This window comes from Furipterus horrens, unplaced genomic scaffold (genome assembly GCF_987537825.1).
Source record: "Furipterus horrens unplaced genomic scaffold, mFurHor1.1.pri manual_scaffold_2, whole genome shotgun sequence".
Taxonomy (NCBI): domain Eukaryota; kingdom Metazoa; phylum Chordata; class Mammalia; order Chiroptera; family Furipteridae; genus Furipterus; species Furipterus horrens.
This window is the reverse complement of record NW_028327172.1, coordinates 36,827,818-36,852,700: the sequence shown is the minus strand read 5'-3', so window position 1 is coordinate 36,852,700 and position 24,883 is coordinate 36,827,818. Positions and strand designations below refer to the sequence as shown.

Sequence of the window (24,883 nt, the reverse complement as noted above, 5' to 3'; positions counted from 1 at the left end):
ACTGTGTGAATTATTGAAAATAGGGAGGCCTGAGCCTCATCTGGTAGAGATTACAGTGCCGGCATGCTGGGCGAAGGTCTGTAATTGAAAATCCCCAGATGCTGTTTATTTGGCCTTTGTCACATGACCTGCTGCAGGAAGATTGCCTGAACAAAATGTTGCCTGCATGGAGAGTGGAGCCCACCCTCCCCCACCCCCAGAGCCTACACAGGCTCAGTCTGTACACAGCTTAAACACCTGCCCAAAGGCTTTTTAAAGGCTTAAAATAGAGTCTCTCATAGCATTTAAATAGAGGGCACCTTGCTTGTTGTTGGTTTAAACTGCTTAAGTGGTTGTTGTTGTTGACTTGTGGAACGTTCTATCCGCACAAGGTTTTGCTGGGTAATTTTACTCTGCCATATCTTTGCAAAGCAACCTTCAGGGCTGGAGCCATGTAAGGATAAGTAGGTTGGGCTCTACCTTTAAAAATCAAGCTTGTGTGTGGTGAATGAGCTTGCAAATGAAGCCACATCAACTCATCTGCATTTTATCCAGTTCATTCTACACAGGAAAAAGTTGAGACCTCGTTTTTTAAAAAATTTGTTTTTCTCTATTAATTACCGAATGTTGGTCTCTGTGTGGGTGGTGGATTGGACAGGATGCTCATTCTGAAATTATAGAATGACATAAGAATTAATAAAAGTGGACAGATCATTTTGAAGAGGAAAAGACATCAGGTTTCTTAGGTTCTCCCCAGTAGGAATAAAATAGCCACTCACCATTCTTTATTGTCACCCTCCATCCCAGTTATGATTATGGGTGCCTCTGCGATTTCTAGGAGCTTAGGAGGAAGAAAGGTTCCATGGGTATTTTGGCGTTCCATGGGTATTTTGGCATTCCATGAGCATTCAACTGGGCCAGTGATTTTCAACCTGTGTGCCACAAGAATTTTTAAAACGCACAACACCTGATTACTTAGTCAGGGGCACTGATCTCTTTTCCCTTAGATTCTGAAATAAAGAGATGAAGAAGGCCAACACAACAAAAGCTTCCCAGTGTGAATGAATCAAAATTATACCTATTTTTTGTCAGATCAGCAAAAAATGTAATATGTTTTTTTGTGTGCCGCAGAATTTTGGTAGTTGGTTTATATGTGCCATGAGACGAACAAGGTTGAAAATCGCTAAACTAGGCAGTGAGTTCCTCGAAGGCAGGAACTCTGTTTTATTTTTCTTTATATCCCCATGTCTGCTTTTTCTTCTCTTCCTGCTCCTCCTCCCTGCCTCTCTTCCTGCCCCTTCAAAGAAAACATTCAGTCGTCACCTCCTATGTGCCCTGATGTCACTCCTTCAAATATTTTTTTTTCAAGAAGAGGCTAAAATCCACAGTGGCACTATATCCTTAAGTAGCATGCTCTTAATACAGTGCCAGGACTTGCGGGATGGGGGACAATGGGAGCATGATGTAGACCCTGTCTTCACAATGCTCATAATTTGTCCAAGATGAGCAAAAACACTCCTAGGAAGAGTATGGCAAATACAGTGCTAGATGTGTGCATGAAGTAAGGTGAGCCAGAGGGGGAGAGAAAACCAACCGCCAAAGAGTTAGAAAGTGCCGTTGAGACTGAGCCTTGGCAACTCTGAAATCAGTGTTCAGGAAATTGAGGCGGGACCTTGGGGATAGGGCGGTCGAGGGGCCAGCATGACATGGCAGTGTGTGCGCAGAGAGTGGCAGGAAGAAAGGCCAAATAAGCAGTTGGTACATATATTGTAACATTTTTATTTTGTATAGGGAGAATACATTGCGTATTAGCTAGGTAATTAGAAACTTAAAAGGAGAATAAAAATGGGTCGACTCTCCTGAATCTAAAACTCAACCAAGAAAGGTAATATATTTGGTTTGCTTGATCACCATCTGAAGTAGAAAGCCCATTTCATAGGCCACTGCATTTTCCCTAATGATTGGCCTGTACATTATTGCCTTTGGCTTCTCCTGGTTTTGAGATCAGTTGAATGTTGTCTGAGCATTGCAGCTGTGAGGGGGGAACCTCTCTGGACTTTTACCTGACTGTTCTTTAATGCTCCCTCTCATCCTTCTGCTACTCTGCCCTTTACTGCCGTTGCGTGGCTTCTTGCCTCATTTCTCCTCCTAAACTATAAGCTCCATGAGGGCAGAGGATGTGTTTTTATTCCAGCATGTATTCCCTGCCGTACCTAGCACACTGCCTTTACATAGAAAATATTCAGTAGATGTTATTGAACAAGGGAGGGGGGGAGAATGCATTGGGGCCAGATTGTGCAGGCCTTGAGTGCATGGAGGAGTGAGGTTTTATCCTGTTGTGTAGGTAATGAACGCAGAACTTTAAAAATGGTGCGTATGCTATTCAGCCCACTGGGTCGGTTGTGCCCCCTTCTAAGATTTTGTTCTCATTGAATAGTCATGATCTTGTGACTTATTAGTTAACTTACTATAGAGGCTATTTTCAGAGCAGTTTAGTCTAAAGGAATAACGGGCTTGGAAGATAAAGCTGCACTTGAATTCCAACTCTAATACTTACTAGTGTAGGAACTTAGGCAAGTTTCCTAACTTCTCTGAACGTCAGGTTCAGCATTTGTAAAATGGAAATAAGGTGGGTGTGAAGATTGAATGTGTATCTAAGCACAGCGCACTACATAGTGCTGACACATATAAGTATTGAGCACATATATTGTCCAGCTTTCCACTATCTCACTTCATCTCTACCTGCCACACAATATTGTTTCCTCTAGGTTAACCCCCAAATTTCATTTTCTCCAGTTTGCATGTGTTAAAAAAAAAAAAAAAAAAAAAAAGCCCTTTATGAGCATGGATCCTGTATTATTTTTAAAGGAATTACTAAGTGCCTAGACATTTAGATTTCTCTTCAGCATGTTGTCTAAGCAGCAGGTAATTTCATGTGAGTGTCATTTTAATTTAATGCTGCACAATCCACCTTTGTATAGCTACTATTATAGTAGTTACAGAAGTTGACGCTTAATTCTCTTAGTGATAGTTGTGTTTTTACACTAAGAACTAAATTCTGGAAATCCAATGGGGAACATGCTGTTTAATGCAATGCCTCCAGCCTATTCATAGGGATACTTTTATGATCTGCCACAAATTACAAGAATTTTGGCCATACTTAGCCCTTGACAAAAACCTAATTTCTGCTATTTTATTCAATGAAGAATCTACTGTAAATTAAAAGATTATTGTGGCAAGTAAGTAGCTTGCATGATGCCCTCTTAATTTTAAGATATCACAATAAATGGCTCCTTTAACTGGGAAATAGTGCCTATGGCCATATCATTTTGAAAATGTAGGGTAGTGCAAAGATTTTGAGAACATTTTCAGTATAGCATGGAAAAGATGTTCAATTTCAATGACATTGAAAGTAGAGCATTGGCCATTTATACTGGTTGTTGTGTGGCGTGTGATATGGTGTCCTGGACAGAAACCTTGTATATGAAGACATGAACCAAGTACAGTGACATTGCATAATAGTTATAGGACCATTTAAAATCATCTTGGGGTGCCACAATCTCCATTTGTTCTCGTGAATGCATGCAACAGTCCCGCAAGGTAGTTGCATATCTATCCCCATTTTACAGATGAGAAAATAGAGATCCAGAGAAGTTAAGCAAGTTGCCTATGTTCGTAAGCTAATAAGTACAAGTCGAGCTTTCCTTCAAAGATCTAGGCAGTCATACATCTGGTTTTAAAAAAAGAAAAGAAAAGACACCTAAAAAGCAAGCATTGCCACCATTAAAGATTCTCCATTAAAGACAAACAGTTTTATTTTAGTTTTTGGAATGTGTGGATTTCACACTTCTCTAAATGTCAAATAATAAATAAACTGGGTGTTCTTAGCAAAGTTTTTCATTAACAAGACTCTCCTGGGTTAATGTTGAGATTAGCTTTTTTCTGGACCAGGTCCATATTACCATGGCATGTGGAGGGCAGAGGGGGGAGAGTAGTGAGAAGGAAAAGAGCGTGTATTGGTGCCACTTGTGCCAACTGAAGAGAGCAGAACGAAGGTCTGGAAAATTGTGCTGTCACTGAAATAGTCGTGACTGTGAAAGGACGTCCACATTTCAGGCGGTGTTGTCAGTGCTGTCCAATTCTTTCTACATCATTTTTTCTCCTTTTTCTTCATATAGAAAAGGTGGGCTCGTTCATCCATTCATTTATGGAAAACATTTATGGAGTCTCCGCTTCATAGGTGTCAGATGTGGGGTTCTATAGCTTCTAGTGGACAAGGAACTGTTAATGAAGGAGGCGACATCATCAGGTGTGGGCATGAAAGAAAAGGTGAATGGCCACAGAATGAGCGAACACTCCCCTGAGACCCTGTGGGTGAGGGTCTGTTTAGGTTGCCGTTGGGGACAACAAACCTTGGTTCCATTAAATCCCAGATACACCTTGGTTGTGTGGAATACAAAGATTCTGTGGATGCTAACCCTGTTACATGGTTCCCGGTTATACAGAAAACTCTTACTAGAGCCAGAATGAGAGGTGTGCCCAGATACATGCAAAAGTAATGCCCTAGGGGTCCAGGGCAGAATGGCTAATCTGTGCTACTTTGCCCGTGGCAAGCAAGCCATCACTTCCGTCCTATACTAAACGATTTGTTTTTAAGTCACAGTGTCTTTTGTTTCAGTTTGCTCTGTAATATTGGTCTGTGAGGTAAGCTCCAGGCTGCTGGCTCCCTGGCTCACTCTTCGCCACTGGCCCCATAGCTAGCACATGTTTCAGCCATGCTTCCAGTGGGGTTTCGTGGAGGAGACGCCATCTGAGCTGACTGAACCTGGAAGGATTTTGGTCACTAGTCTTAAGGGATATTGCAGGTGTGAGCAAAACCTTAGAAAGGCAGGATGGTTCAAGAAACTGGAACAAAGTGTGAATTTTGATGCTGGTAAAGTGGACTAAGATAGTGGTGGTGGTGGTGGCGGCGGCGGTGGCAGTGGTGGTGAAAAATAAAAAGTTAGGGACAGATGGTGGGACAGCATTGAATACTACACTAAAGCAGTTTGACCTTTAGACTCTGGACAGTAGGGAGCCATTGAATGTCCTGAGGCAGTAGCATAGACAAAACAGAGCTCTGTTTTAGATAGCTATGTAGTATGGATTAAAAAGAATAATGAAAATAAGGTATTAAGGCTAGCAAAATTATTTGTTAGAGGATTAGAGGTGGTTGTGTAGCATCTCTTCATTGCTTCATAGAAAATGAGCCACTAGAAAAACTTACTTTATTCCTATTTTTCTTCTAGAAATAATTACAATAAAAAGAACTTACATGCAATGTGGAAGGATTGTATTCAATACATAGCATTAGACATTTTTACTTGATCCTCGTAGTCTAATGCAAATGTGTGGTTTGTAAGCTGTCCCATGAAAATGAAGGGGAACACAGCGTTTTATGGGGCCATCGCTTTATAATGTTATCAGCTGCCATGGGGTGATAGGAACTCCGAGAAGGTGGGCCTTGGGTTACTGCCAGGTATCATATTTGGAAGGGATGAGAGGAGTTAAGTTCTGACTAACAAGGGGTTAACACAGCCTTCCTCGGTGTATTCCTCTAAAGCTGTTCCTTATAAGTCTCTGGGTGAATGCAGACATAGGATATTTCAGGGACTTGCCACTGTTTGCCTCCTGAAGGCCATCAGTCCCTTTTGTAAACCTTAAGATCAGGAACATGCAGTACCAACCCTGACAGGCTGCCTGGCCCTTCCTGGTGATTTTCCACGATGGTGCTGATTTTTGGTCAATGATTTATATTGGGGCTTAACTGAGACACTGGTGTCTGACCAATCTCATTGGTGACACTCTAGGACTGGTTTCCAAATGCTCTTTTTCATGAACCTTCCTTTACCACCAATCTTAGTCTTGATTCCCTCTCCCCTCTGGTTCTCCATCCTTCTCATTCATTCATTCATTCCATCAGGGTTTACTTAATGAGGACCTGCTCTATTCTTGGCACCAAGGGATACAGTGATGAGCAAAACCCAATCTGTGGGCTAGAGCCCCTTCCCAAGGCCCAGGCCAGGTCAGCCCTCCTAGGGTGTGAGTTTACCTAAGAAATGGCTGCAGCCCAGAAAGGGAGCGTCTACTTGTTACTTCTTTCTTTGTGGCTCCCTGGCTCCATTCAATTACAAAGTGGCTCCTAGGCTGTTAAAGCCCAAAGTCTCTGGGCTACAATTTCTAGCCACAGACCTTGCATTTGCTGTGCCTCAAACATGACCTTGAGGCCACATTCTATTACACACACAGCCCACAACAACGTTAACCAGTCTTCTGTTTCAGTAAGGCAAACCCAGTGCAAACTCCAAGCCTATCTGCAGAAATCTCTCTCTCTCTCTCTCTCTCTCTCTCTCTCTCTCTCTCTCTCTCTCTCTCTCTCTCTCTGTCTCTCTCCTCTCTCTCTCCCCCTCTCCCCCCCCACCCCCTCTCTCTATTGCCCCATTAGGAAATTTCAAGACAATCGGGATGCAGGAGAAGTTGCTGATGGACTCACTTTCAACTGTGTTATGTTATTTAGGAAAAAGGAAAAATAAAATAAAAAGATCGCAGTGTCTGGTGAAGATCATAGTATGAAAGTGGCAGGTCAGGCTGTGTTTATCTTTGCTGCTGCCTGCTGCCTGTGGGAGAAGCAAGGGCAGCTGCAGCTGTAGAATCGTAGACTTAAAGAAGTGATTCGGTGTGCATTTCTGGAGGAAATTTTATGCTACAAAAAAAACAGTAGTATAATGACACTGAGTGGTGAAGTGTGACATTGCCATTCAGCTCTATAAACTATTACAAGGCTTGTATAGAAAAAGGATAAAGGAGGTGCGACATGAATGCTGTGAATGTTATGGGTGTAGAACCTGGATATTCCTGGGCTCAGAAAGAGTGTGTAGTGGTGTGGGGAGCTTGAGGGCCAGCAGGTGTGTGTGTGTGCGTGTGTTTTATTTGAGAATCCCAGTTAAAGAAATGCTGCTGCTTCTGTCTAAAATGGTCTTTACCTGCCCCCCCTTCATTCCGCCTGTCAAAGAGTCTTGTCACTCTAATTAGTGATATGCACACTAAAGTATTTAGGAGGAAGTGTTATTATGCATACCACTTATTTTGAAACACAACAACAATAAAATAAGATGGCTTGGTAAAATAGAGGAATGGAGAGATGGGAAAGATACGTGATAAAGAATGTATAGAAAAAGCCAATGGTAGAATATAGGAGGTGGGTATATAGCAATCACTGTAAAATTCGTTCTGTAAAAAACTTTACGTCTGAAATTTGTCGTAATAAAATGTTGGAGCAAATATAATCTATTCTTAAGGGCTAGCTTATTATTCAGTGTTCTGGGGAAGGCTCTCTAGATTCCCTGAGTTATTTGTGGCTGAATACCCATGCACTTTACCAGAACCTCTTTTATGGCATTAGTTGTCATTGGACGTGGAGAGCTGGTTTGCTCTCACATCTTAGCCCTTGTATTGGACAGTGAACTCTCTGTAGGCAGACAGGCTGTCCTCTATATCCCCAATGCCTCTGCCTCAGACTGGCATAAGGCACAAAGTAGATTGTCCCCACATGACTGTAGGATTTGTTTAGGAATATCGTGGTTAACTTTAAATTTACTTTGTTGAAATCCACTTTTGTAATATAAGGTTTACTGGATGAAGCACCATCATGTGTGTGTGTGTGTGTGTGTGTGTGTGTGTTGGGAGCGAGAGAGAGAAATGAGGATTAACATTTCCAATATCCATCATCCTGATCACGGCCGCTAACAAGACTGTGCTGTGTGGGCCGGAGGCCCACTGCCAGTTACATTCATGATGGCTGGTGCTACTGAGCTCCTGGTCCTTGCTAAGGGAATTCTGTATCTTAGTATCACAATTCAAATCCAGAGCTCTGGACTATATGGACCCACCCCCTTTAGAGGACCATGCTATAAAATATAAATAAATCTCATAGGTCTCAGAACATCCTATCAAGATCACTGACAAGAATCTTCATTCAGAACCTAGTTGATTTCCCCAAAATATGTATAACCCCAAGCACCAAAAAAGATTTGGAGGGACATGCTTGTTTTCCTAATAGGTATGCATATTTTAATTCTGAGAAGATTTAGAAATCAAAATAGAAGATGTAATAGAGTCAAAGCTATAGTATTAATGTTTTTATTTAAAAGATTTATGCATATCTGATATTTCAGGTAATTATTTAAAATAATTTGGCCCATACAACAGATTAGCCTGTATTTCCAAATTAAATTGTGCCATGAGGTAATTGATTTAGACTTGATTTCGGGGAGGATTGAAGTCTTACTAGATTTGTAAACAATATTAGAGCATTTAAGATAATTGATTAGGTTTCTAAGAGCTCTTTAAAGAAATATTTTATAGGTTAGATCAAATAATTTTAATATTTAAAAGAACATTCTAAATTAAATACCTAGTTTTAAATGTTTAAAGGAGTTTGGGTTTATAAAATGGGCCAAACATTATTTGAATGGACCTTTGAAAGTGATTGAAAAAATTACAAGATATGTGAATTGAACTTAAAATTTAAGGATGAACTAGGTATTTAGGGTTTTTAAACAAATGAAATACACATTTTTATAAACCAGGTAGACCCAAATAGTGTTTTTCTGTGCACAAAGCCACCTCATGGTCATTAAAAAATTCACATGAAATAAAATGAATGATGCAGCTTAGATCACAGTAGGTGCTTGGTTTTAGTTGAATTTGAATTTAAAAGTTGAATCAACAATATTCCTTATAGAGACAAGAAGAAACACATAAGAACCCCCACTTAATTACTCATTATGGCTTGAAATACGGTATGAAAGAAAGGACACAGGGTTTTGGAAGATGATCTTGTAAAGCACAGGAACGGAGTTATGACAAGCTTTCAATGAAATGATGATGGTAGCATAGTGCTCTGCGCAGCGTAAATACCGGATGAAATACCAATTGTTAGAGAAGAACCGTGAACAACGGAGAAGTTGATATTGTTTAACTCCAGGGTGTGCCATTTGCATAGACTACAGGGAATACCGTCAAATGTGGCTGTCCTGAATATCGACCTCATCCATTCAGCCACATGCCCTAAGAAATTGGAAGGTAGTTATATAGAGGCTGTGTCTCACAGCAAAAGTAATTCTGTCTGCTTTCACAGAAAATAAGCAGGTATTGGGGCAGGAGACATTTTTGCCATCTGGACAAGGTTTGGATGAAACTGCATGTGATACAGAGCCCTGGATTTATGTCGTCTTGGCCACCTGAACAGGGTACATGCGCAGTGAGGCCACGAGCAGGAAGATGCTTGGCTCGTCTGCTGACATTGTCAGTTTGGTCTGGCTTCTGGTAATTAGGCACTCTAGCTGGGCTCTGCTGTCAGTGAGCCTTCAAGACAAATTGCAAAATCTGTACAACCATCTGAGAGATGGAGAAGTAGACCCAATGACACTACAGGGGATATTGGTAGTTCTCAAAAGTTTGAAAGAGAATACTTACAGAAGCAATTCTCAAAACTGAATTTCAAGATCCTTTTTCTGTGGTTAAAGGGTGAGTTCAGTCATAGAAACAGGATCCGAGAAGATCCTAACAAGCTGGAAAGACAGGATGAAATGCAATAGAAATAAATGTCAGGTCTGTCTTTTGACCTGGAAATTTGAACTTTGCATAAAGAGACTGGGCATGGGGATAGGAATATATCTGAGTGGCACCCCATATGAAAAGAACCTAGGAGTTCAAATTGACGTAGGCTGATAATTTCTTTTGGTTCCACCCAAATTCAACGCAGTGCTGCATTAACAGAGGTAGAATATTTAGGACAAGTGAGGTGATAGACCTCACTACAGTTCTGGCCTTTAGGCTATAAATGGAAAATAGACAAAGGATGGTCACAGGATGTATGGGGGAGTATTCCTGAGCTTGTCACAGATAACAAAGGAACAAGGGAGGCTTGGCCTGAACACAACTCCAGGAGGACCTGAAAGCCATCATTAATATCTGAAAATGAGTCGTGTGCATAATGACTATCCTTATTTCTTGTTAAGAGGAACAAGAATCTGAAGGTGAAAGTTAAAAGAAGCCACAGATAAAGAGGGTCCTTTTATTCTTGAATGTTTTAAAATAAAAGGGACTGCTTCCTGAATTCCGGAAGTGCTGGCTTAGGCTAATAAGGACTTTGACTTTTATGAGTGGGAATGGATGACCCAGAGTTCCTCTCCAGCCCCAAGCTTCCACAGTTCCTTTGGTGACCATGTATTTTGCACAGGTGGTGCAGGTGGTGGACAGAGCCATGATTATAAGGATGTTCTAGGCAGTGATGGGGGACAGTATTTAGACACCTCGGACAAAATTTCCATGAAGATACATTCATTGGTCTTCATTGGTGCTGCCAGTTCTTTACTCTGCCAGGGAGATCTGGTGGATGTGTCACTCTTTCAGCAGAGGCTGTTATTTCCTCCTTTATTCCTTTTGTGTGCCCAGCAATGTGCTGTGTGCCTGGGGCAGGGGTAGGGGGGCTTCGGGGAATAAGACAAAGTTCTTGCTCTCTTCTGGTACGCAGTATATCTGGGAAGTAAGACAGCAAGCACAAATTATGCAGCCAGCTGTACAGTTATGATTATAGTTGCAGTTTGGTGGAGTTTTATTTCATGTACAATAGTATTACATTTCCCCACCTGGCTTTGGGGCTATACTTCCCTATTATATTACAGTTCTTCAAAGTCAGGTTATCTGTTTGAAACACGTCAGTCTCCTGGCGGGGTATGGATGGAAGGTATTTGTTTATACTTTTAGGCATTTTCTTTCCCCCAAAGGTTATAAAGCTTTGAGGAGCCGAGTCACTGTTTTTCAGACACAATCTTGTATGTAGTTACTAGTGCAGGACTACTTTTAGGGGGTGTCTGCTTTCACACTGTTAACTTCTCATCATTGTAGGGTTTCTGTGGCCACAGAAGTTCATTCTCTTGTGGCTATAATGACTCCGACTGGGGGTAACTACCTGGGTGAGGAGGAATGGATATGAAAAATAAGACTAGAACAGAACAGGGTTTGCAGACTTCCACACTAATCCTTGTATTTGTTGCTTATACAAATGATCACCTATTTAGATGCAAGCACACAAAGAGACAAGAAGGCACATTTTAAAAAGCATATTTCTATCCTCAATTGTTGATAATAGTTCATAGTTAATATCCCTCATTTTCCCCTCTTATTTTCACAAACAACTGTACTGTTTTATTTTTCTAGCATTAATAAACTTATAGCTGCAACTGATTCTGAATTCTGTTCTTACCTTTCAGAGGATTTTATTTTTTTTAATCCACCTTATTGTAAATTCTTCTTTCTTGCAGGTAGGAATGAATTGATAGCCAGATACATCAAACTCAGGACAGGGAAGACGAGGACCAGAAAACAGGTAAAATAACCAAGCTGGAAATTGTGCATGTCAGCGAATGGCCCAAGGAGGCATTTTGGCTGCAGTGGCTGTCTGTGCTTTGGCTCCTAGGAGCCCCCAATTTTAGTTCCCTGTAAGGACGTCAGTGATGTTTAAATTGGTGTTTTAAATTGGCTCAGTTTTCACTGTTCATCATTTCAGTGACCCTTGACTATGTGGTCTCCAAAATTCTTTATTTATATATATATATGGGAAAGTTTTACTAAGGGGAGTGTATAAACTGCTCCTGTACTGTATTTCAAAAGTTGTATTTCTTTCCCAAACTATGCATCTGCAAACACTACAAATGCTGCAGGTGCAGATATACTTGCAAGTCATGAAAGTTTGAGATTTTTGTGCATTGTAAAATGCTGGAACAATTACATATTAGTCACCATTTCAATGAAAAAGTAACACTAGCAGCCGTGAGTATTGGCCTGAATATGATACTGAATGATGTGCGTCCAGGGAACTGTTGCTCCTTAAGCTATGGCTTTTTGTCAGTAGCTGCTGTGACTGAAATGAAGTTAAAACTGAAATACCTTTTGCAAAGCAGTGTCAGGAATTTTCCTCTGCCCTTTGTCAGGGCTCTGGCTCTCTTGCTTTCGGATGTAAAGCAACCCAAATTACTGACCCAGTTCAGAACTGGAATGGATGAGAAATTCGTGTCTAGATAAAAACAAAAATAAATAAAGGTGAAGGGGAGAAAAGAATCAAACAAATTTCATTGGTGAGTTGTTAACAGAAAACACAATTTTTTTAATGTTGACCTATGCTGATGGATCTGTGGACTTTAAAGATTATTATCAAACCAAAAGGCAAGCTCAACTGTGGTCTCATTAAGCCTGAGCAGCAGATTCCAGTCCTCTGCTCAGTGATGAGTTGTTTTCATGGGTGTTTATGACAGGGCAGAGCTCTTCCCCAGGAATGCTCCATGCGCCCCAGCCGGAGCCTGGCTGCTGAGTCAGCACAGAAGGAAGTGGCCTCCTGCCAGTGCTCAGAGGCAGGGCATTGTCTGTTCGGTGGATGCTCCCCCGCCCCCGACAGTGGACGGTGGTCCTCATTAAATCCGAGAATCACATAAGAACAAAATTTGGATGGAAACAAGTAAAAGCAGGAGCCGGATGGAGGAGCGAAGAGGATGGGGGAGTTCCCACTTCTCCGTACTGAAAAAAAAACGAAAAACGCAAATTGAAAAAAGATTAATAACTTAAAGACAAAGTTAAAGATAAAGGGATCTTTTATTATCATAAGTCCTGTATTTGAGAGGTGCTAGAGTGTTTGAAATGAAGTAATTGTCTCAGTCTGAGTTGCTGAACTTTTACATGGAAGGTTCTAAATTTCTGGAACAGACCAAAAGAGACAAGCGCTAACTCCCAGCGTACTGAACGTGCTGGACCTGGGCTGCCTGCTGGTCTGTGAGCTCTGCTCCAGTGCCCTCCCCCTTCACTGGGGGAGTCTTCTAAATTTAACTAAGTCCTGTGGAAAGAGATGCAAATTTGTTTACCCAGTGGCATCATTGTGTTTCAGAAGCCAGGCTTGGCTTGGTTTCCACACCCCGGCATCCTGGGGATGTTTTTAGGCAGCAGTTGGTGATACCTCTCCAATGTGAATTTGTTGTTCAGCAAATCCGTGTGGTTTTCAACCCAGATTTTTAACAGGATGGCTGGCTGGCTGTATTCACACTTTGCGCTTTGTAGTAGTATGCAAATCCACTTGGCGCCCAGTCAATACCCAAAAGAGTGGAAGGATTAAAGATATTTATAAGGGGGAAAATGCTCTGCTAACTGGGTCTTTCCATTTCACTTTGAGATCTAATTTACATGTCAGTATTATTTTAACATTTGCTACAGAATCCAGAGCTCTTAATGAGATCAGAATACAACTGACAGCTTCAGCTTTTTGATTCTGCAGAATGTGCTAATTTATGGCTCGTCTCTTCTAAATTGAGAAAAAGGGATTTACCCTCCTGATACTGAGAAGCTATAAATATTTTCATTTACCTCTACCCCCCACCTTTTTAATTTTATAAAGAAAACAACCCCACTCTGCCCCTCTCATCCCATGTCCGTGATTGCTCCCGGGTGAGAAAAAACTAGATTAGCCTAAACTTTCCTCCTGAATCAAGTCACTGCAGTGATGACCCAGTCTGAAAAGCTGAGAGAAGCGCTGGGGGCTTGGTGTCTGGCTGGGACTGTGTATTCCTAACTGCAGAGCTTTGTTGCGATGCAAATAACCTCCCCCCACCCCACCCCACCCCACCCCAAACCCTCCTGAGGAGTAGCAATTTTATATTTGATTTCCTTTTTTTGTTTTGTTTTGTTTTGTTTTGTTTCCCCTCATAAACCCGAACAATGTAGGTGTCTAGTCATATACAGGTCTTAGCAAGAAAGAAAGTTCGAGAAATTCAAGCCGCCATTAAGGTACGTCTGGCTTGCCCAGTTGTAGGGGGCTTTTCATCTCCATGGTTACAGGCTTTTCCTTTGTTTTCCTCCCTTCCCCTACCCTGCAGGTGTCTAGTCACATTCAGGTTCTTGCCAGAAGGAAATCTCGTGATTTTCATTCCAAGCTAAAGGTATGCGCTTTCCTGCTTTTTGGCTTGTGGTTGCTATGCATCTCACTTCCTGTTTTCCATGGTGACTGGTGAATGCCTGGTGCTGGGATTCTGGTAACCTAGTTTCCTCGCATGTGAGAGCTGTTTACATTTCTTTGTGTCTAATTTCTCTGTTTCTGTACTAGCCTCACAGTAAGCCCAGTGTGTGCGCGCGCGTGTGTCCCTAATAACAATGCAAATGCAGCAGAGAGCTGGTCTTGATAACTTTTCAGCACAGAAACATGATTTTTTTTTTTTAACCTTCAAATATCCACCAAGCAACCCTGGGCTAGGAGAGGGAAAAAAAATCCAGAAACACAAAGTTGGTGTAGAAATTATAAACAAGAATCATTTCCACAGTGGTCATCATGAAATTACTTTTAATAAAGTATTTAGAAATTAATTTGGGCTTTTGATGTATTTTCAAAAAAACTCAGGAGAAACACACCCTACTCATGTAATTTTTCTTGTGTTATTCCAACACAGAGAATATTTTCTGCCAGACTTTTTTTTCCACAGTGCTTAACTTAATACTGTTTTCTAAGTTAAAAAAGAAATTTTAGGTGAGGCCTTAAAAAAAAATCTTAAAAGATGGAAAAGCTCCTGATCAATTCATATTTGCAATTTCATTTATAATTAAGTTTACTTTAAAATATTTTTACACATCCCTCAGTTTTTTATCTCTTAATACATATTTCATGGCAAGAATGGAAGCATGGACAATATTTTAAATTTCAAGTTCTATCTTCCAAAGTTTGCAGTAAAACATACATGATTCCCCCCCATAATAATACCCTGTTTTAGAAATGCATAGATTATAGTTTTCATGAACGGGTTTTTACTTTATGATAAAAATGAATTTGTAGCTCATACTGTTGTCTTTCCCATATGCCATTTTTTGTTCTTTTTTTTTTTTTTACCCCCATAGACTAAGTAAATTCATGTTTTCATTGTAAACCTTAAGAATAAAGTGCAATTTCACAGCATTGAGTGGTGAGCGCTGGGACCCTTCCCAAAGCCCTCCCACTTTTTTTATGCAAACAAGTCTGGCTGTGGAGTAGCACTGAGTCACTAGGAAGAAGCATTTGGTGTGCCCTCTGCGGTGGGCAGCATGCTGGCTCGCTGGCACGTGTGGCTGATGGTGGCTGGCTTTTAGCTGCACTGGCTGAGCGGTCCAAAGACTAAGATAACTTCTTAGATCCTGCTTTTTAACCCAAGGTGCATTCCTCTCTATGTGGATGTAACTCCCGCAGTATTGGCTCAAATTCTGACTGTTTCTAGTTTCTCTGAGCTAACGGATTAATGGTGTACAAGAAGTTTACAGACATCAATTTTGTGTTTCCATCTGCAATGTTATGAATTGCTCTATTTCTCTGCTGTCTGTGTGGTTCCTATGGACTCTCCAGGGCACACAGCCCTAAACCAAAAATGCTATAAGTGATGAATGAAGCTCTCCTGTTCAGAAGGGATCCTTGTGGGATGCTCTCCTTTTATCACTTGGTGATTTTAAGAATCTTTCTCAATGTAAACAGTGTTACCTTTACTGTATATATACCATACACACAAACACACAGTTGTATTTGTGTTTGTTCTTAAAAATTATTTTTAAAGAAAAAGACATATCTCCCACTTGCAACCCTGGCCTGCTCTCCTTTGGGGCCGACACCAAGGAGGAGGCGGAAACAGAGGCAGTTGGGTAGCAACTGGCTCAGCATTTCAGCTCCAAGAAGCACCTCCATCTTCTTGTGGTTTCTTTCCTTCCTCCCTCCCACATTATTCTTGGAAAAATGGAGGCCTTTGTTCTTCCCATCAGCTAATACCAATTGCGTGTTCCAGGCATGGCGCTCATCACGGTGGGCAGCAAACAGCCAACCCCTTATTCACAGAGCTGGCCACGCAAATGGGAATGTGAAATTAGGGCACTGTTGGATGCGCGTTAGCAGAAAGAGCCAAAGGAAAACATGGAGGGAATCCCAGGCACAAGCTGCATGGAGAATGTGCTGTTGTTTGGGGAACTGGAAGACAGGAGTCAGTGTAGTGCAGAACCTCTCACGTGTTCTCTCGTGTACCCGCCCTACAAAGAAATTCTCATGACTGAGGAATAACATTTAGGAAACCAGGGTTCCAGGGGCTTAACTGACTTGCCAAAAGCCACCACTCCTAGTAAGTGTCAAAGTCAGGATTTGAACTCAGATCTTTCTGAATCCTAAGCCACTGCTCTTTCAGATAGGGTGTCATCTAGTAGAGATGGGAGAATGTTTTCAAGTAGAAGGCTTCATGCCAGCACACACTGTAGGTACCCTATCACCCCTCATGTCCCTGAGAGCTAGGCAGGCAGCCCTTACTATCAGCCTTTCCTCAGCACCCACATTTTAGAAGATGAATATTTAACTTTAAGCTCTTGCTCAAAATGTGGACTTAATTTGTGATTGGCACTGTGGTGGTTGTCACAACTAGGGGCGATGTGATACTAGCTGCAGAACTGCTATGTCACCACTTTGAGGGCATTAGGATGGTTGAGGAGAATAGGCTGTCACCTGCCTGCAGAGATGTTGCTGCCTTGACCTCCCATGGGCATTTTGTGTTAAAGATGCCCTCCTTAACCTTCCTAGCCAGCCATCACCAGAAAATGGGCTCAGGTCTGTTGGCCTTGTAGGAGAAGTAGGTCTCTCTGCTCCATCTGTACCCACCTGTTTAGCTCTGGAGTCTAATGCACATCCATGGGAGGCAGGGATGAGCATCCTCACTGAGATCATTGCAGGGTCAGGCTGATAGTGGAGTCTTCTGGGCCTCCCACACTAACTAATGAGATAAACTTGCTACAGACAGTGAAGTCATCCCAGCCAACAACAAGGATAGCTTCTGGGCAGACAGTGAGGGTGGCAGGAAGTATCCACACTTACAAGAAACACTGGGCTTTGCCTGAGAAGATGTATCAAGGCTTCCTGGAGGTGGTGCCTGGTGACTGACCATCTCGGGGCCTATCCTTGCAGTTCCTGCCTCAGGCAGCCTCCTCACTATTTCTCCACGTGCTCAGAAATCCCAGGGTTTCTATTCTCTGGGGTGGACAAAGGCCTGTGGCCCTCCTGTGAAGACTAGAGCCAAATCCCATTTCCCTGTCCTCCCTTGGAGTCTGAATAAATGCTTTGCTCACACCTGGGGCCACTGCCAGCTGTGGCTTCCACGGGAGCCCTCCTGCCTGTAAGCCTCTCTTCATTTCCTGGGGAAAGGTGTGGCAGAAGTTTTTAGTCTAGTGATTTTCCAGACTTTTTTAAGCAGCAAACTCATGTTTCAGATTGAAATCTTACTTGAAGCCTTCAACATATAAAAGAATAAAGGCTGTTTTTAATTGAACCTCACACTCTTTCATCCTTAGCAATGTCCCCTTTGGCTGTTCCGGGGAATAAGGTTTGGAAAACCACACCACTTTAGGCAGAAAGAAGAGGAGGCGGCTGCCTCTCGGCTGCCCTGCCCATCCTTGACAGGAAAGCTCACGTGCCCCCTGAACAGCCCGTGCTGTCGAGGCTTTGTAGCCGGTCCTGCCATGTTCCTCCAAAGGGGCAGGCTCCAGAAGAGAGTGGTCATTCTCATGCCACTGTTGTGGGTGAGTCATCCTAACTACAGGAGTCTGTTAGCGTAAGTTCCAAAGGTCAGCGTTATGCTTCTCCGAGTGCTCGTGTGTGAGCCAGATCCCTCCCCTTTTTGTGTAGACTTCAATTTAATCTTAGTTTTTATAACGAAACTTGTTATAGTGAAAGTTTAAGATTCTATGTCGATTGAACTCTGAAAGCACAGAAATGATGACTTAATTCAGCCCAGTAAACTTTTCATTGAGAATCCACTGTGTTCTAGACTCTTCAGTTGATGTCAGACAGAGAGTTATAAGCAGAATCTCTGTTCTTGAGGAGCACTAAACTTTTCTGTTACTTCTGGCTACATTTGGGGAGAACACAGTAGATTATCCTCAACTGGGGGGCCTGTGGGGCCCTGCTGTAGAAATTTAACAGAGCAGCGCAAAGATTGCTAGTGAGAGGATGATTGATTCAGAGGGTGGGGAAATTAAAGAAAGCCTTGTGGAGAGGGAACTGAGCAAAGAGGAAGGCAGAGCTTCCACTGAGAAACAGGGGTGTTTGGGGACCATGAAGAACACAACTTAGTTGGAGGTGTGAATGGGAAATGCCACTGGAGGGGTGTAACAGGGAGGTCCAGGATCTTCCCATGGAAGAGGGCTGTGGGGAGCAGGTGGGGGAGCAGAGTCATTGGTATTTACTAATCTAGAGACTGCTGTAAAGTCGGAGTGGGAGAGGTGCGTGGACCAGGGCCCACCACACACCTTGGGACCCACCGGGCTAAGGGCGCTCATCCGTCCTTATCATCCTTCTTGGCAGGCTCCCCTTTCTAGTCCACTCTGAGTGCTGTGTACACTGAACTTTTCAATAGCACCATTTAAAACTTATGGTAGTAAAGGCTGGGTTCTCTTAAAGTAATGGCAAGTAACTGAGGGTGTGCATCAAGATTAACCATGAAGTTTTTATTATTGCTAAATTTAAAATGTAACAAAGTTTAAAAGTGTGGAGAAGGCCATATTAAACATGCCTGTTTCTATTAAAGTGGAAGAAATCGAATGGCAAAATTTATTCTTATGTTTTCTAATTCCCTCTATCCACCCTCATTCCCCAGCCAATTTCAGTGCCCCTCACCACCCATTCCTTCACCAGCAGTGTCTTTCCTTGCCGTTTATTTCCCTGAGAAAAATCAAATCCAATAAAAACTATCTCTTCTCTTTTGCCCCTGACCTAAAATTAATCTAGGTTGTTACCCACTGTCTACTATGAATTTGTGCTGAAGCCACTGGCACCAACATGTTGAGACTTTTTCTCTACAACTTATAGCAGCCTCAACCGAGATAGACTTAGCCAACAATTTGGGGTGACCTTGAACACAGATAAAACCATAAGAGAGAGGTGCAAGGGGCAAGACAACCTAGGGAATAGTGAAGCGGGCTAGGAGTGATGGGAGGAGATGAAGAACCAGGAGCAGAGAGGCTGGACAGCAGGGAAAGGGGGTGAAGGGGTCAGCAGAGTGCGGTTGAAATTCAAGAGCCTGCAGATATGGATAAAGAAGTTCAAGGCATTTGTGACTAGAGTGCCAGACCTTTGGACATTAAGCGTATACTTTGTTTTGTTTTAATTTAAAAATATTTTTAAAGACAAGTCAGAGTGCGCGGGAAGAGAGCTTATCATCGAGGGAGTCAGTTCTCAGTGGCGGGAGTGCCACGTGTTCAGCCCCTGCCCAAGCAAAGTCCTTTGGACCTACCACTGTTCAGGCATTTGGTGGGCTCTAGGTGACCCACAGGTTTGTGACTAGGCCTGGTTCTCGTTATAAAGCAGAAGGTGTCTCCATGCAGTTACACTGTGCAAGTACCTTGTAGGTGCATGGTGCACGCAATTAGGAATTCCGAGGACGCTGACTTAGAGATCTCTCTCGGACCTACTGTCACCAGCCGCACCTACAGCAGTGCCACCCATGCCAGTTTCATTTCTTGTCTGCATCTCTGCCTTTCCTCTAGTCTAGCCCCTCACTTTAGCTGAGCAGTGAGACACAGCGGCCTGTCTGTGAAGACTTTGGTATGATCTGAGGACTGGCCTGAAAGTTCAGAAATTATTCTCTGCCTTAAATTATTTCACTCCCCATAAACTCATCGAAAGGTCATTAAACTACTTCTTTAAGCTCCAGGGATTTATTATCTCCAGCATGTAGAAGAACACAGAAGCATTCTCCATGCATTAAGCAGTCTTCTTTCCTACTTAGAGTTTCACTTGGAGTTTCCTGTGCTCAGTCTCCATACGTTCGACTGTCCCGAGGTTGTCCAGGCCCTTCGCAGCATCCTCCCTTCCCTGAGCTGCAGAGGCTTGTGGGAGCCACAGCCAAGCTGTGCAGACCACACACTGTGCACCACCGTCACCTTCCTGTGAAGGTGGACCAGGCCATTTCTGGTCTGAAGTGTGTTTTGGTGAGTGCATGACACAGGACAGTAGTAAGAAGGGAAGTCTCCACCCTGCCCTGCCTCGGCAGGAGTACATCTTAGGCAGCAGACGTATTCATGTCAAGCTCTGAATGTGTATTGAAGAAAAGCCTGTACTTGCTGACATTGCATCATCCCAGTAGACCAGAAAAAGCCTGAGTTTCTCTAATTGTGTCCAGTCGTTGGTGACTAATTTATGAGCTACTGTGCTCCTCCAGGCCATTTTCTTCATTCTCGCCTTCGTGGCCTTTGTGATTTGATTTCTGAACAGGCCATTCTTTCCAATCTGCCATTCCTTCCAATAAGCAGAGAGCTTAAAGTTCAAATTGTTAATTTAATTCTCTTGAGGAGTTCAAGAACTTGGCCGAAGCATTGCTGCAGCCCACTCTGTTGAATCCTGGTTGTTATCACCATGGATTCCATCCAAGAATGAGCCAGTCCACAGGGAAGATGCACCTCCCTTCATCTGCTGGTGCTCCCCACAGCCCTCTGAGCCACTCTGTTCTGTCAGGTGGTGGCCATTAGCAGTGCATAGGGCAAAGAAAGCCTGGAGCAGCCACCTCCTTTGTCTTGGCACCAGCACTGAGACACTGGGCCTTGTGGCAAGATTTGGGAAATGATACATTGCCTTTCCTGGCATCTCCCAGTCTTCGGGGAGTTCTTTACATTCATGACATGTACCCTGTCTCCTCAACGACGTTTTCATTACCTTGTTTTTAATCTAATCGAGTTAAAACTAAAATTAGGAGACAGTTAATTTCTCAGGCTTGGGTGTGATGAAATTAGAACCTCTCATCAGCAGTGTTATGTTGTAGAACTTACAGCGTAAACTAGAGGACTGAACACATTCATGTTTCCATGTGAACTGACCCAGGTCTGCTTTTTCTTTTTAAGGGTAACAGAAACAACATCATCCTATGTTTCCATCCCCTCCGACAGAAATCCCACTGTTAATTGGCCTCCAGTGTAGACAATGCCCGAGAACAACAGTGATCCCCTAGATCATGTAATCAGGACTAGGTCTCTGAAGCATTTCAGGTCTTGAGCAGGATCCAGCCTGGACGGTCAGTCATCTGGGCTACATAGATTACAAATTCACTGAATGGCAAGACTGCTGGCACTGTGTGGAGTGCTTAATGCATTTCCCAAAGCAGTTCTGAAGGTGGGTGCCGTTACCCTCGCTTTATAGATGGGGAAGCAGAATCTCTGAATGGCTAAATTTAATTCCAGGGCTGTCTGACACCCAAACCCAAGCTCTTTGCATGGTGTCGTAGTGCCTCCCCAAAGAGTGCTGGTCAAGGATGAGGGTTCCTTTCCTTGGCTTGAGATACATTTGCATTCTCTCCCCTCAACTGAGCTCTTTTTCACTGTGTCTGGATGTCTGGATTAAACAGAGAAGGTGAGTGGTGGGAGTTGGTACTTGGTCTGGAGCTAAACATGAGCCTACTGTCTACTTGAGTTCCTCTGGCTTTGCAGGGAAGATTTACTCCCTGCCCCTGACTGTCATCTCTGAAGGGACAGGAGGCCCAGGTCAGAAGGTGCCTTCTCCCCAGCCCTCAGACCTGGCATTAACTGATCTAAATCCCAGGCTTCGTCGGGGAGAGGCATCAAGCACACCTATAAATCACTTGGATCTTCATCTACGGTCCTTAATGATGCTGAGCCCCACATCACAATGAAAGAAAACACTATTGACAATTATAAAATACTAAATATAGCTCAGTACATTTAAAAGTGAACAATAGTAAAAGCCTTGAAACATTTTTCTTTGATGTGAATGGAGCCTTTGGCATTTGGAAATACAATAAGATGAATTAATTGCTCCTCATTACTTGGCAAGTCAGGAGAGGTATGAATGTGCCTTCTCTCCTCGGCATTAGCTGTTGCCTGACCAAAATAGCCCCCTTTTGTGTTTACTCCTGCTTTCTCTAATAATAAGCAAATTGGAGATCATGGCTAGAAAAATTCAAGTGCCCTTCATCCTTTCTCTAAAACCCTCCTAGAGTTTGTGATGTTTATCTGCTCAGGGGCTACTGCTAATAATTGCAGAGGTCATGTGAATCCTCATAGTACAAGATTAGAAACAGCATCTGCAAAATTACTTCTTAGGAAAATATTCTGTTTTATCTTTTTCTGCAAAAGTGATTTTGCAAGCAAATTGCTGTCTTTCCTCTCTTGCACTATATTTTTATGTTGCTGGAAAAAGTATAGTTGGAGAGAAACATTTAATAGCTACCAAGAGTTTTTGAATCCATAGTCTTTTTTTTTTTTTTTTTAACTTTATATATTTTTCCTGATGTATTATTAGACTTCCATATGAATAAATTATATTGGAGTCTTTAAATTCTGAAACGATGGCCCCTGAATAAACTGTTTGGAATTTATTGGTTTAGTGGGCTGCTCATTAAAATTTTATATATGACAGCTATAATATGGTACATGCAAGCATGTGACCTTTTTACATTATCTCTACAATTTGTTTATGGTTAATGCCTACAAATTAGGAGATGGTTGATTCCCCAGAATAATCAACAGCTGGAGAAGCAGAGGAGAAAACGGGGAATAAGGCTCCGGTACTATCCAAAAACTGATCCCTGAAATGTCTTGAGTTTGAAGAGCACACCATTCCAGCCATGTGCATTTGTGATGTGGCTGCCTTCCCATCATGTATATTACATGTAGACATTTCCCAAACATTGTGTACATTTCAACCATTACAAGGAGGCAGTCTGCCGAACCCAGAGTTGTAGCAGCAGCCTTGCTCTGCTTCATGAAATATGAAAGCCTGTTTACTTAGTAACAATAACAGTTTGAAAGGCTTCAGGCTGAGCAGTTTTTGCATGACACATCGGGCTAGACCCCATGTGTCTGAAGTAGTGAGACCACTGATAGTGTGGTGTGCCAGAAATTGGATGGGGGCTGGGGGTAGGGAGAAGCTGAGCGGGTACTAGGACAGGTACCCCAAGTTAGAGTGTTTCGTCCGCCCTCAGTCTCAGGTCAGATAGGGCATTTGTTCTTAGCAGCCCATCAACAGTGTTAGACCCATGTTGCCTGATTCATAAATATTTTCTACAGTCCGGGTCATGGGCTTGAGTTTGGGTTCGGCTGGAAAAGGAAGGTTTGCCTTTTCTTATTCCCCCAACATTCAGCTTTCTGTGGCCTCATTCTTTGTAATCTTAGGGGTAGAGGGGCTTTAAATGGGTAATAAGGAGTCAGTGTGAAGTTGTCAAAGCTTTTTCCTAGGACACATTTTTCTTGTCTCCATGCATGTTCATAATACACAAACACACTCGGTGTTTCCTGTAATCTAAGACATCATAGACGATTACTCAGTATTGACTTAAAACAGTTTTTCAAGGTAAAATAATGTGCTCATCCTTTGAAAATCTCATCCATATCTCAGAAATGTTGATATGAAGACAGTTTAGAATAAAATTAATATGGTGTACAAAGGTAGCATATATTTTTTGAATTTACGTAAGCTCCAGTATTTGGGTAGATTAGCAAATCGACCATTAGTATGGGGATATGAGTGGTGACGATAGAGTGGAATGTTTAAAAGTCCAGGATATTAGACTAGCGTAACACGGAGAAGCAATTTACTCAGGTTTGACATTTAGAGTTATAATTTCTTCAAAGCCAGACATGTCTCTCTAGGCCAAAAATGGCAGTTCAGAGATCCTGCCATTGAAATCTCTCAGCCTGGCACCCTTTCTTACTCCCATTTCAGGATAAGTGGGTCTACAGCCAGGCTCTCTGTTCTGATTTTGAGATCTCCCTGGCGGTGCTTGTTATCTGCAGGGTTACTTTACATTTTAAGTAAGAAATTTTTAATCCTTTTAATTTTCAAATACATATCATATGTAAAGGAGAGATGTTATAAAATTAAATGAGTAGTCAGAGCTGCTCCACTACAAAAGGTAGGAAATCACTGGTATAGATATTTTAGTCCATTTGCAGAAAATTGCCTATTCTCAAGTAGGTAGGTCAAGTGCAGAAAGAACCTCTACTTGAGATACAATTTCCTCTCCACACTTGGCTTTCTCTCTATTAGGATAGGCGGCCAAGCACTGCCCAAATTTTAACATTCTGCTATCTTTTCACTAGCAGTTTTTTGACTATATGTATTAAGATGTATTTGCTTGGGGCAGAATTCACAGTCGTAGCTACAAATACTTTTAGAACCACAAGTTTAGAGAATAAAGTGCAAATCTTTATCTTGTAGAAAATTGGAGAGTATTAAATGATTTGCCCATGGTAATACAACCCATTAATGTCAGGCAGAGGCAGGTATAGAACCAGGTCTCTAGCCTCCTCAGCAAGTATGCCTTTTTCTGGCATAGAGCAAGTTGGTGTGATGGGAGTCTTTGATATGCTCTCCGACTTTTGAACTTTTGTCTTCATTCAAGTGCCTCGTGGAATGCTGGGTAACAAGAGTCAAACTTTATTTAACAAAAGAAAAAAGGTCATGTTCTGAAGCTGTGTGACACTTCTCCTTTCCTCATTGACTGATTTCCCTGACTTTCATGAATGTTGGAAAGAACTTTTTAATCAGCCCAGCAAAGGGAAACATTTCAAGCAAACTCTCATAGCGTAAGAGTGGGCTATGGAGATTCAGGGAACTCATTTCCACTCGGACCTGGGCTTTCAGTTCCTGAGTCCCTCCGCCCCAGTGCGCACAAACCAACACTCTGTATCTGGGAGAGCAGAATCGCCCTTGTCATCAGCATTTCATAAACACAGAACTCTTGGGTCTGAGTGAGGCCCCATGATGTTCCTTTGGAATAGATCCAAGCCCACGGCTGTTTTGTAGTTTTTCCTGAATTTGAGTCAGCCA

The 24,883-nt window shown here is 42.4% G+C and overlaps 1 protein-coding gene across 9 annotated transcripts in view; it reads left to right on the top strand.

Annotated features, from left to right (window-relative positions):
• TEAD1 (TEA domain transcription factor 1) overlaps window positions 1-24,883 on the top strand; it is a 244,182-nt gene that overhangs the window by 163,950 nt on the left and 55,349 nt on the right. For 5 of the 9 annotated variants that reach the window (XM_090263982.1, XM_090263947.1, XM_090263996.1 and 2 more), the window contains 3 exons: window positions 11,346-11,410; window positions 13,789-13,851; window positions 13,941-14,003. In XM_090263982.1, the coding sequence (XP_090120108.1) occupies window positions 11,346-11,410; window positions 13,789-13,851; window positions 13,941-14,003 (191 nt within the window). The remainder of the gene's footprint in view (window positions 1-11,345; window positions 11,411-13,788; window positions 13,852-13,940; window positions 14,004-24,883) is intronic. The other 4 variants (XM_090264012.1, XM_090263967.1, XM_090263959.1 and 1 more) reach the window with 3 other exon arrangements.